This window comes from Montipora foliosa, chromosome 3 (genome assembly GCF_036669935.1).
Source record: "Montipora foliosa isolate CH-2021 chromosome 3, ASM3666993v2, whole genome shotgun sequence".
In the NCBI taxonomy this organism is placed as follows: Eukaryota; Metazoa; Cnidaria; class Anthozoa; order Scleractinia; family Acroporidae; genus Montipora; species Montipora foliosa.
The window spans coordinates 51,525,658-51,538,157 of record NC_090871.1 but is presented as its reverse complement, the minus strand read 5'-3'; the positions used below and the strand labels follow the sequence as shown (position 1 = coordinate 51,538,157).

The window sequence follows — 12,500 nt, the reverse complement described above, 5'->3', positions numbered from 1 at the left end:
TACGGTGAATGTATGGGAATTTTGCCGTCTGACGATTGTGGATAGCGAGAATGCCTCTCAAAAAACGCTTCTTTTGAGATTATTTTCGTGACGTATGACGATCAGAATCAAGCTATAACGACTGTAAATGAAAAATGAGTTTGTGTGGGTATGAACGGAGACGTATCGATCAAAGTAAGTACCATATAGTCGAGGTATTAAGGAACTGAAGTGACTGGATAAGCTATATAACACGAGGCAACTTTGGATTCTACATATTCTCATTACGATTGAATTTAATTGAACACTGTTGCATGAATCGGGCTCAATTCCCACTATAGAATTTTTGCATGCGTCCGAGGAAAGTAAATACCTTCTCGTTTTGACCCTTTTTTTGCAGACAGGGAATTAAATCATTTTTAGTTCTACCTCACAAGATACCTGTGGATCCTGGGTGTAAGAATCGACTAATTTAACACCGCAAAAAGGGGAACGCTGTTCATTACAAAGAACTATAAATTGCTAATTTGAAATTCCGATCTGTTAGAGTGCGAAAGCTGATTAACGCGAATCCACTGAAACGTAAAAGGACGCTACATCCTTCAGTAACCTAAGAAATATGTTTTTTTTCGGTCGACACTGAATTTTCTTTTTTTTAATTTGAAGCGAAATCGCCACTGATGTTGGCCTGTGAACACTTTGTCCTCCGCAGAGGCCCCTTTTTCATTATAAGCGGGCTAGCGGTCAAGAAAGAACGCAAAAGAAAGGGCGATAGAAGCGAGCCGATTCGCTAAGGCCTAAGGCTTATCCACATCCTTCACTGTTGGGTCATTTTATGTAAACATACATTAAATTTAATGTATGTGGAGCTTGCGACCGCAGTAAAAAGTGTATTGCCAGTCGCTTGAGGTATTCCTGCTTTGGTCGTTTTATAGCCCTTGCAGTAGTAGGGCAGGGAATGTTCTTGATCCCAGGGTAGCTAGGAGAACCGTTCCGAAACTGAGCAGAATATGGAGATTGCTGATATCCCGTGTTATGCCCAAATTTATCTGGGTGTCTTCGACACTCCAGTGTGTCTTATCTATCCAACATTGAGTACATAATGAAGAATGCTGAACGTCTTACTGATGCAGAGAAGGATTCTATCCATCCGCTGAACATTTTGCCCGAGCGACCATGTACGGCGCATTTTTCTTTTTACCGACAAGGACACGTCTTTATCCCAAGTGTTTGACGATCTAAAGAGCTGTGGTATCGGTACTGCTGCGGTCAGATGTCTCCAACGGAATCCTAGTGGCTTTGTTTCCGTGACGTTTTCCACCAGTGAGTACCGTGATCTCCACTCTCGTGATCTCTTCCTTCTTAAATCTTCTTTTCTGCAAGTAGGAACCTGTCCCTCGTGTTTAACTCTATGGGTCTTCCCTCTGAAGCGTAGGAAGGTTGGAATCTATTCGGATAGCTCCATTCTAATAACGCGTGTTCCATTCTGGATGCCCTTATATATGCGGAAACTGAGGACAAGCCCATAGCGGGTGACGTAGAAGGTGAATTACAATGACGAAGGATAAAGTGCCATATTCCCGATCATGTCGCAAAGGTGTGCCCCACCGTGGTATGTTTTTAACTGCGATCAACTGGGTCAAACCTTCAGCGACTGTAAAGGAGAGATCAAGTTCAGTGTTTGCAAAGAGGACGGCCGCTACGCTGTCGATTGTAAATTGATGCTGGTGATGGTGTTGCTGCTCCTGCTCCCCTTCCAGAGTCCCGACCATCACACCTGTGTTCTCCTCTCATCGCAATCATCATCGTTGCCATCTTCTGGTCAGCCTTTATCACTGTCTCAGAACAGCGCAAAGCAGCCATCCGCACAGCTCTCGCAGTCTTCGCAGTCTACACAGTTTCCTTAGTCATCACAGACGACGCAGTCGTCGCAGTCCTTCCATTCGCCTCTTGAATCGTCGTCCCTGTCTATTCCTCTGTCCCAAGCGCCTTCTCTTCCATCGGGCATCATTTATGGGTCTCCTACTTCGTTTGATCTACAGATTGCCGCTGCAGCTGATTCGCAACGTTCTACTCTTGCTGATCAAGCGATTGCTGCGATAGAGATTTCTGAGGATCCTGGCCCTACACTTCCGCTGCGCCCGTCACAGATTCCTGTCTGTCCTCCACTTCCTCGAGTTGTACCAAAACGTACGCCTGCCAGGTTAGACTTCACGGGTGGTCCACCTGCGCGTAAATCTTCGTTTATGCCGTTTAGTTTTCGTAAAAAGACTAAGAACCCTCACCCTCACGAACTCCAACATTCTTTCTCTAAATTCTCGTGGTTTCTGTAAGCGTTTTCAAGATTATCTCATCGATAGTCTTCGTCCTTCTTATGAAATTTTCTGTTTGCAGAATACGCAAATTAATGATCCTGAGGTTTTTCGCGTTTTCTCTTGTGCCTGGCGTGGACCTTCTTTTTGTTCCCCTGCTGTAGGCAAACGAGGTGGTGTTTCTTTTTCCGGCAATGTCAGTCGCTGGAAAAGAGACACGTCGGGGAGGGTTGTTAGACTATTGTTCAAACTTGACGATCTAAGGATTAATTGAATTAATATTTATGCCCCATCAACTTGGCCGAGAAGAAAGTGTTTTTCAGAAGTTTGCATGAATACTTCCTATGTTCTGATGTCTTAATAATTGCACTAATGTCTAGAAATGCACGCGATGACAAAAATGGCAGATTTGACGAAAGGCTTCCACGATTGACAATCTTGGCAAAATTAGCGAATTTGGCGATATATTTGCCACTTTTGTCACAGCACTCATCCGTTGCTATCTGGCCATTTTGAAGATTTTACTTGGATGAACATTGGCGATTTTGGCAATTTTGGCGATGTTTTGCCAATGTCGTCAAATTAGTTCACACATTGGTATTGACACCACTAGGGTGAACATTGGCGATTTTGGCGAAATTGACTAAATCTGCAATTTTGCCGACATTTTGCCAATTTCGTCAAATTAGTTCATCCGTTGGTATTGACACCACTTGGGTGAACATTGGCGATTTTGGCGACACTGCAAAATCGGCAATTTTGACAATATTTTGCCAATTTCGTCAAATTAGTTCATCCATTGGTATTGACACCACTTGGGTGATCATTGGGGATTTTGGCGTCCATCCACTCTGAGATACTTTTCTTTTCCAGGAAAACCCCAGGGACCTCCCGCAAGGGCGTGTTCTCTTAGTGAACCGGATTATTAAACTAAAACTTGAACTTACTTATGGTGATTCCTCAGTTAGTCCTGAAATTTCCGAGCTCGAAAGTAAACTTAAGGCTGTTATCTTGGATGAGTTAGACGGTTCCAAAATACGTTCTAGAGTTCAGTGGCTTGAGGAGGGAGAAAGGCCTACGCGCGTTTTCTTTAAGCTTGTTTCTTCTTTTCTTATTTCTGAAGAAGTGTTCACGCGAGAAGAAATTGAGGTATGAGGGTTTCGACTCTCTGTTTAGACGGAATAACGCTAAAACACTCTTTCGCGTAACAGCAATGTTATGATACCATAATAAACACCGATTATTTCGAAACAAGATGTAATCATTATTGTGATGTAATAAGTTATCTTGGCAATGGGAAAGCCCAGCAAAAACACCTTATATTTTGGATTTAGTTGCTCATATCTCAAAAAGGAACTCGGGGACCCCCCTTTTTATTGCTGAAAAGTGATAAGAAGGACACAGTGAATCTTTTGGCACAGTTTTAAAAAATTCTGTCCAGAGGATTCAGAGCTACCTTAAAAAAATCACAAAATTGGGGTGGCTATGAATCCACTCGACAGAATTTTTTAAACGTTTGCAGAAAGTTTCATCATGTCCTTCTGATTACTTTTCAGAAATAAAAAATGGGCTCCACGGACTTCGCTTTTGAGATATAAACAAAGTGTTTTTCAGAAGTTTGCATGAATACTTCCTATGTTCTGATGTCTTAATAACTGCACTAATGTCCAGAAATGCACTCGATGACAAAAATAGAAGATTTGACGAAAGACCTCCACGATTGACAATCTTGGCAAAATTAGCGAATTTGGCGATATTTCGCCAAATTTGTCATAGCGCTTCATCCGTTGCTATCTAGCCATTTTGAAGATTTTACTTGGGTGAACATTGGCGATTCTGGCAATTTTGGCGATGTTTTGCCAATTTCGTCAAATTAGTTCATCCATTGCTATTAACACCACTTGGGTGATCATCGGCGATTTTGGCGTCCATCCACTCTGAGATACTTTTCTTTGCCAGGAAAAAGCGCAGGGAGCTCTCGCAAGAGCGTGTACTCTTAGTTAACCGGATTATTAAACCAAAACTTCAACTTACTTATGGTGATTCCTCAGTTAGTCCTGAAATTTCCGAGCTCGAAAGTAAACATAAGGCTCTTATCTTGGATGAGTTAGACGGTTCTAAGATACGTCCTAGAGTTCAGTGGCTTGAGGAGGGAGAAAGGCCTACGCGTGTTTTCTTTAAGCTTGTTTCTTCATTTCTTATTTCTGATGATGTAGAGGTGTTCACGCGAGAAGAAATTGAGATATGAAGGTTTCGACACTTAGAAGACTCTCTGTTTAGATCGAATAACGCTACAACACTCTATCACGTAACAGCATGTTATGATACCATAATAAACACCGATTATTTCCAAACAAGATGTGATCATTATTGTGATGTAATAGGTTACCTTGGCAATGGGAAAGCCCAGCAAAAACACCTTATATTTTGGATTTAGTTGCTCATATCTCAAAAACGAACTCGGGGAGCCCCCTTTTTTATTGCTGAAAAGTGATAAGAGGGCCACGGTGAAACTTTTGGCACAGTTTAAAAAATTCTGTCCAGAGGATTTAGAACTACCTTAAAAAAATCACAAAATTGGGGTGGCTATGAATCCACTCGACAAATTTTTTTTAAAGTTTGCAGAAAGTTTTATCGTGTCCTTCTGATTACTTTTCAGAAATAAATAATGGGGATCAAAGAGTTCGTTTTTGAGATATAAGCAACTAAAGACAAAATAAAGGATGTTTTTACAGGGCTTGTCCGTTGCCACGGTGACATATTACGTCACAATAATGACTGTATCTTGTTCAGAAATGATTCGTGTTTCATTTGGTACTACAATATTGCCAATACAGATACAACGTTGTGATGCCGATCCTTCCAATACGGGCGTCACTTGGAAGTGTTGAAACTGGTTCGAGCCTCCTTAAGAGTCTTAATACCTGGAAGGCACCGACGACACTACCACTGTACTCAAGGGTCTTCGATCCTTTACTAATCTTTTCAGCTGTGTTAATATCTATGAAAGGGGCACAGGTGCCAAACTGAATCGCACAAAAACTGAAGCAATGTGGCTGGGGGACTGGAGGTGTCGTTCTGATGAGCCTTTGCGACTCACCTGGGTTAAGAAAATGAAAATCTTTTGGCTGTTGTTTGGCACCATCCCTCAAAGAACATTTTAATTGGCAGCCTAAACTTGAGAAACTGGCGAAATCCCTCAGTCTCTGGAAGACGATATCCCTGTCCCTTCCCATTAAGGCTCTGATTATCAATGCACTTGGTTTTAACAAGCTGGTTTACCTTGCCAGAGTTCTTACTCAGTCTGTAAAACTGGTTCCTTGCACTGGTTAATGTCTTCATCTGGCCCTTCCTATGGGACTCAAAAATGGGGACCGTTAATCGTAATACTTGCTTTTTGAAATTGAAATTTGGGGGTATCAATCTTGCCAATCTCGTCTTAAAGGCCCAGATTTTGAGATTGGCGGGAATGGCCTCCACACTTAATTCCCCTGATGATTCTTGTCCTTCCTGCTTCCCTTATGGTCTTCCTTACGCGATAACTCTTCTCCCAGTGCTTCTTCTCCAACTCCTTTTTACGAGGCATTCCTTGATATTCTATCTAGGGTGGAAGACAGTGCCCTAGTTGGTAAAACCTTGTATCAAAAGCTCCTTTCAATTAAGTCATCCCCACCAACCTTGTCTCGTCAATGGTCCCTGGTCATTGGGTCAGGTGTCTCCCTCGATGGCCATTGGTGTCGCATCCGGGACCCCTTCAATGAGAATTATAAGAACGATGTCATTTGTCTTATTATCCTCTACAACGTCAAGGTGCGTGATTCCCTTTTCAGCTGGGGTTGTAGCTGATCTGGTCGCTGCGCCTCTTGTCCGCAACGAGAGACCATTGACCATTGTTTTTTAAATTGACCAAGGGTCAAAAGAGTCTGGCTACATTTTGCCCCATCTCTCTCTCTGGTGCTTGATAACCAGTTTGTGGCAAACCTTTTAACGGTTCTTTTTTCTTCTGCTGGCTTTCTCTTTGTGCTAAGAGGGCTCCGCTCGCGCGCAATTTAACGAAATCCATTCTTCATGGCATTTGGGCCTTTCGGAATGGGGCCACTTTCTGCAATGACAAGGAAGACCACCGGGACATCATTAGTTACGTGTCCTGTGATCTCAAGCAAAGAGTGTTCTTGGATTCTTGGACTACAAATCTTTTTTCTGAATCTCGCTTCCCTGATGTTTGGGTCCTGGACGGTTTTTGTGCCATAGTGAATGGATTTCCTCGTATCAATAATTAGAAGTACATCTGGGTCATGCATTCCATTTGCCCTGCCCTGTTCGCGGTGTCCACAATCCGGGGACCTCCGCATGTGGACTCTGCTGTTAGGGCCCTAGGCCCTACTCCGGCTCTTAGTTTCTAATGACCTTTTAATTTGTATTGGGTGCATTTTTATTGCGAACAAAGGCTGTTTTCATAAAAATAAATAAATAAATAAATAAATAAGCTGTCCATGGCTGCTAATTACCGGGTGAAATGTTTGTGCATATGCATGATGTGTTGGCCACACCGGGTTTGTGCTAACGTGTGTCCCCTTGCTTTTTACCATTCAGCTTGTACGTTTTTTTTCCCATTTCAGATCACGTGATATTACTTTAAGGAATAGTTACTTTCAAATGTCGTCTTTTGTTCTTGCATATGTTCGCACATCTTATGAAGCAACAGAATTAAAGTTCCCTTGAGAGCATCATGTGATTTGTGGGAAAAAATGTACAAGGTAAAAAAGTCAATTGCTACTAGTCCACGACAAGCAATTTTCTATTTTCCTTTCACCCTGTCACTCTTCATTGTGTGAGAAAGAAATCTTTCCGTTACTTTAATTATTTTATTTTATAGTCTGAGAAAATACTACGGCGGCGATTTTTCTTTGAAACTTGGAAGCTTCAAGTTCCTGATGGTTTCAACGCCTGAGGCTGTAAAGGAGGTTCTACTGACGAAGTCTGTTTCTTTCGCTGGAAGACAACTAACACGTGCCTCTTCAGAATTTTCCTTAGGTAGGTCGTAAATTGATAAAAAATGTTCTCGGGAGCGGTTCAGATCCACCTTAAATTTTCCAATTGGGACTGTGGCTCTGAATACGCTCCGCAGAGAACTTTTATTTTTGCAAAGTGTGTCATCTTAACCTACTAACTGGTTTTAGAGTAAACAGTGAGTTTACTGAGTTCGTTTTTGAGATTGAAGCAACTTAAGTCAATAAAGGGTGAAAGAGAGAAATGGACCCCACACTTATCTGGACAATTTATGCAGTTTTCTCTTATATACACCTGAAAAAATTCAGGTGGCTTCAACTGGACTCGAATCCATGCGATGTCGGTGCAATGTAATCCTGACTGAGGTATGGAGCCACTAACGTGCAAGCCGGTCAATTGCAGGTCTAACATTTTGCAGATAAGTACAAGGATCACTTCTCCCTTTCATCTAGAGCCCGCATTTCAATTATATACATATAAGAATGGGGTTTTTGGCTCTCTTGTAAATGACAAGCTATGACGTTATAAATTGAGTGCATTAAATTGTCGTTTTACATATGACCATAATATGGCTGTTTGATGATATGGTGTTGCAAAGTCAACCCTTCTTGAGACTGTTTCGAAACTGGCTTGGGCCAACCCAAGCTCTATGGCAACCGCACTCCAAATCTCACAAAAACGACGTGGAGTTTCATTAAACGAAGAAGAGTGTATAGGGTAGGGTGAGGGTTACCCCGCAATAGACAAGCATCCCTTCCAGGGAGAGTGGCAATACTCTAAGCCAGTTCATGCTAAATGAAAACCTTTTAAATTTAGCTCCAGTCCTTAGGGCCTCAGCAGCCTTTGTGTGAATTGGCATTGCCTTTGCTCGATAATAACTGTTTTTTTTTCTCAATCTTAGGTTACAAGGACGTTATTTTTGCTGAGTATGGTCCTATATGGAAGTTCTACCGTAAACTGTTCGTGACTGCACTGCGTCAGTATCTTTCCAACATCCCTCTTATAGAAAACCGAGTGACAACCCAGGCAGAAAAACTGATGCGATTCATGGAAGAGCAAAGGGGAGAGCTTTTCGATCCTGCTGATTGCATAATGAAAGCTGTTGCTAATGTAATTTGCAAAATTACTTTCAAAGGTGGCTCTGATACTCAAAGTCCAGACTTAGACAGAATGTTAAAGCTAAACGCGGCCTTCGTAGCAAATATCGATGATTTACAAAAAATTGCTGTTTTGGATTTTTTCCCTTGGGTGCGTTATTTGCCAATAAAGATCTATGAGCGTTGGGCGGCACCCGTGTGGGAAATACACGAGATAATTCGAAAACGATTAAAGGAAACGAAAGAAAATTTTGATCCCACAGAGCCAGTTGAAGATTTGATTTCAGCTATCCTTCGTGCCCAACGCGACTTTGAAGTAGAGTGCAAATCGGAGGACGAAAAAGCTGATCTTTTTTCCGAAGATCGCTTCATTACAACCGTTTATGATATGTTCTTTGCCGGCTACGAAACCACGAGCACTGCATTGCGATTCGTGTTGGCCTTCATGGTAATGCACCCGAAATACCAAGAAGATATTCAGCGGGAATTAGATGACCTACTTGGCGAAAGACGACCGACACTAGATGACCGGTCCGATCTCCCCCTTGTCCAAGCAGCGATCCTTGAGTCATTGAGGGTCGGCAATATAGTTCCATTAGCTGTAGCTCATAAAGCCATTGAAAATACTAAAGTTCGTGGATACCGTGTTCCTAAGGACACCATCGTCTATACCAACACAGAGTCAGTTCACATGAATCCCCAATGCTGGGAAGATCCAACCGTATTCAATCCCTACCGCCATATTGACGAGAACGGAAAACTAGTGGCAAACCCTGATCATTTCTTTCCCTTTGGTGGTGGGCGCCGTGTCTGCGCTGGAGAAGCCCTGGCCAAAATTGAGCTCTTTCCTTTCACCTCGCTTTTGTTTCAACACTTCACCTTCGTTGCCGAGGAAGGCTATCAGCTTCAGATGAAGGGAGCCGCAATACAGTTTCCTGTTCGTTTCAAGATACGCGCAATTAAGCGAAAGCCTTGAGGAAATGACCTGGTCGTCTTTTATCCCGAGATGTTCCGCAGACGAGGTAAGTTGCTATGGATGATTTTTTCCAGTTGAAAACTGGAAAAATCAACAACTGTTACAGTTAGAAAATCCGTTTCCACTGGCGAAAATGTGAATTTCGATCACCGATACGTTTTGTGTGAGCCTAATAACTTAATTATAATGCGCATGTTTTATTTGCATTGGGCAGAATGAAGAACCGCTGACTTTTGCGTTGTTGCGAAATAAACTTTCGTAATCGATAACTTGTTCACAGACGAGAGAAAGGGAATTGTCGATAACAAAACGGTCGCATTTGTCACCGATAACTTAAGTACTTTTCCTTTTGGAAGGAAAACTACTTAACAGGCTTTGTTGTCGATTTCTTGATTTTTCTGTATTTGTAGGCATTAACTCGATTCACACACTCGATGTTTTGTACTAGAGAACATTTTGTTATCGACGGCTAAAAAGTTACCTATAACCACCTGCTTCGTCTGTGGAGGCCCTTAATGTGATTGTGTAGCAGCCTACGTATAGCCGTATCCTCCCTCGCACCGTTTTTATTTCGGGGGGAGGCTAGAAGTAGTCTGTTGTATAGTGATGTGCACGTGTTCACGTGGTGTAGTGCAACGATTGTTTCGAATCCTCTTCAGAACGAGGCGTGTGGTTTTCTCAAGCTCTCAAGCATTTCCATGCAATTATTTCTGGAAGTTCCTTCCATACCTTCAAAATACAAAATCACTCGTAACAAAGAAACGTATGGACTAGGAATTAAAGCGCAAGAGACCTTTAATACCCCAATTAAGGCACGTGGTAACGCTAGGTACGGTTTCCCATGAGACCAAGAGTTCAAGCGTGACACAACCTCCCTTTTTATGGCGAAATAGGGGTGGCAATAGTCATGTTCATTTCGTACCCAATTTCGTGCAAACTGTAACATCCTGAAGAATTAGGGGATGACATAACTACTGTAACGATTATGCGTTTCTCAGTGTTCGCTAATATCGATCATCATGGATTATGGAACAAGTTGGAACAAGTGTTAAGCGTTAAGTGAAAATTAAGCGAATAACAAACTTTCATAAAGGTCGATAGGTCTGCTTTTAGGTCCTAGTTCATACGTTTCTTTGTTACGAGTGATTTTTGTTTTGAAGGTATGGAAGGAATTTCCAGAAATAAGTGGAAATGCTTAATTTAACAGCTTAAAAGTCTCTTGCGCTTTATTCGGGGCTTTTCAATCTAATTCGCCAACGCGGCAAGTGGGTTGCATAGTTTCTGTTTTTTTCTTCTCGACGCCGCCGCCGAAGCCGTAATCTTCTCTATGAATGTCTACCCTGCAGAAACCTCGCATTCAAGATTTAGCAGCGTTTCGAGACACTCCACGGCTGGATGAGAATGTTCCGCCTCAGGTGCCAGCCATTCAAAAGCCCGGTCAGCCTGCCGCGGATGTTCCACAAACTGAACGAGGTAGTTTCTTTGCGTTTGACCACCATTGGTATTTGGCAGTTCACTAGCCTGAGACTTTTCGTTGTTTTGTTTCGCACTTTTTTCCCTGGCTCATATGCCTGCAATATATGTTCTCTTTCTTCGGGTCTCTTCGGAAGAAATGTGAGGGAGTAGCCGTGTGCCGACAAAGAGAATATCGGAGAAGTAGCTGTGTGTTGGCAAGGAAACATATAAGATGTGTTGCTGTGTGTCGGCCGCGATCGGAGAAATATGAAATGAGTTACCGTGTGTCAGTTAGGACAAAATATTTAAGTATTAGTCGTATAGGCTAACTCGAAAACCTCACTGTTCCTTTAGCCTCTATGCTCCAAAAAATTAATTACTATTCCTTGTTATCCTATTGTAATTTTTTTTCTCTCTAACATTTTTTCTTGTAATAATTCAGATTATTATGTAAAGATTGTTATTGATACTGGCATCGGCAGGAACGAAATGCGAAATGATTGGCTTGTGTCGAAAAGGAAAACATAATTAATATGTAAGAAAAATGGGTCACCGTGTACCAGCCAGTGTATCGGTTGTCGTCGGCCAGAGTAGTGAAACTGAAAGTTGGGTGCGTACAGTGCTGAAGAAAGAGAAAAGAGAGAGCTTTGTTGTAGAGAATTAAGAACTTTGTTAGCAGTTTGGGATGACACAAGTGTCCAGGAGGAACTACGAACGACGAACCGAACTGAAATTGTAAATATTGAGTACGTAGTAAACTTCCGTCAACTGTTAATGTTTAACATTAATTTTAGAAACTTAGAAGCTTTAGAAAAATCGATCCAGAAGTGAAAATTAATTAGTATTAGGATATTTCTTTTTTTCATATTTTAAGTAATTTAGACTTGTGATTTTGTAGCTTTGTAATGAAATAAATATTAGCTTTTTATATTTGTTCTGATGTGGGTTCAAGGGAAGGGGTTTGTGTATTTAACAATTATTCCATGAGCGCGCGTTGAATATGAGATGGTAAATAGGCAACGAGGAGCGTAGCGCCGAGTTGGCTATAACCAGTCTCATATCCAACAAGCGCGAATGGAATAATTGTTTTATTAACTTCCTGAAACTCCAAAAGTTTAGAAAGTACGAAATACGAGCGAGAAAATCGACCAAATCCGAGTGAAATCGAAAAGGCTAGATGAGAACTGAAGCGATATCGTGTAATATCTTGTGGTCAGACAGACGCAGGCTCATCACAAAAACATTTCTTACCTCTTCGCGTACTTCTAAACGTCGGAATTGATCCAAACTTTCCACAAAAACGTTTTTTGCTTTGCTTTATTCAGAGAAAAATTCTCGACTTCCGGCGAAAAAACGTTTAGCTTGTCAACGCTTAGCGCAATCATTTCAGAGCACGAGAAATGAATTATCCGAGGTTGAACTAAACTTAATAAACTTTTATGTTCTCCCGCCCTGTCCAACCGAACAACAAGCCCAGTCCTCGCACTTCCAAATAGTTTCCATGCCCCTGCCCGCTTGGGATTACTCTCTTGGTCCCGCAAGAATGGCAAGATCAAAGATCATTTTTTGGTGTTTTATCCCATAAAATAAATTCTTTATTGACCAAGCTTGTTCGGTTAAGATAGCTGGATATTGGCCTCGTTCTTTTTTGTTTTTCGTGTTTATGGACCT

The 12,500-nt window shown here is 41.8% G+C and overlaps 1 protein-coding gene across 1 annotated transcript in view; it reads left to right on the top strand.

Moving 5' to 3' along the window:
- Positions 1-11,718, top strand: part of LOC137994984 (steroid 17-alpha-hydroxylase/17,20 lyase-like) — a 16,325-nt gene extending 4,607 nt beyond the window's left edge. Inside the window, exons 2-4 of the mRNA XM_068840559.1 lie at positions 7,168-7,325; positions 8,203-9,420; positions 10,721-11,718. Coding sequence (XP_068696660.1) covers positions 7,168-7,325; positions 8,203-9,374 — 1,330 coding nt within the window. The 3' untranslated portion in view covers positions 9,375-9,420; positions 10,721-11,718. The remainder of the gene's footprint in view (positions 1-7,167; positions 7,326-8,202; positions 9,421-10,720) is intronic.
- Positions 11,719-12,500: the final 782 nt, after the last annotated feature.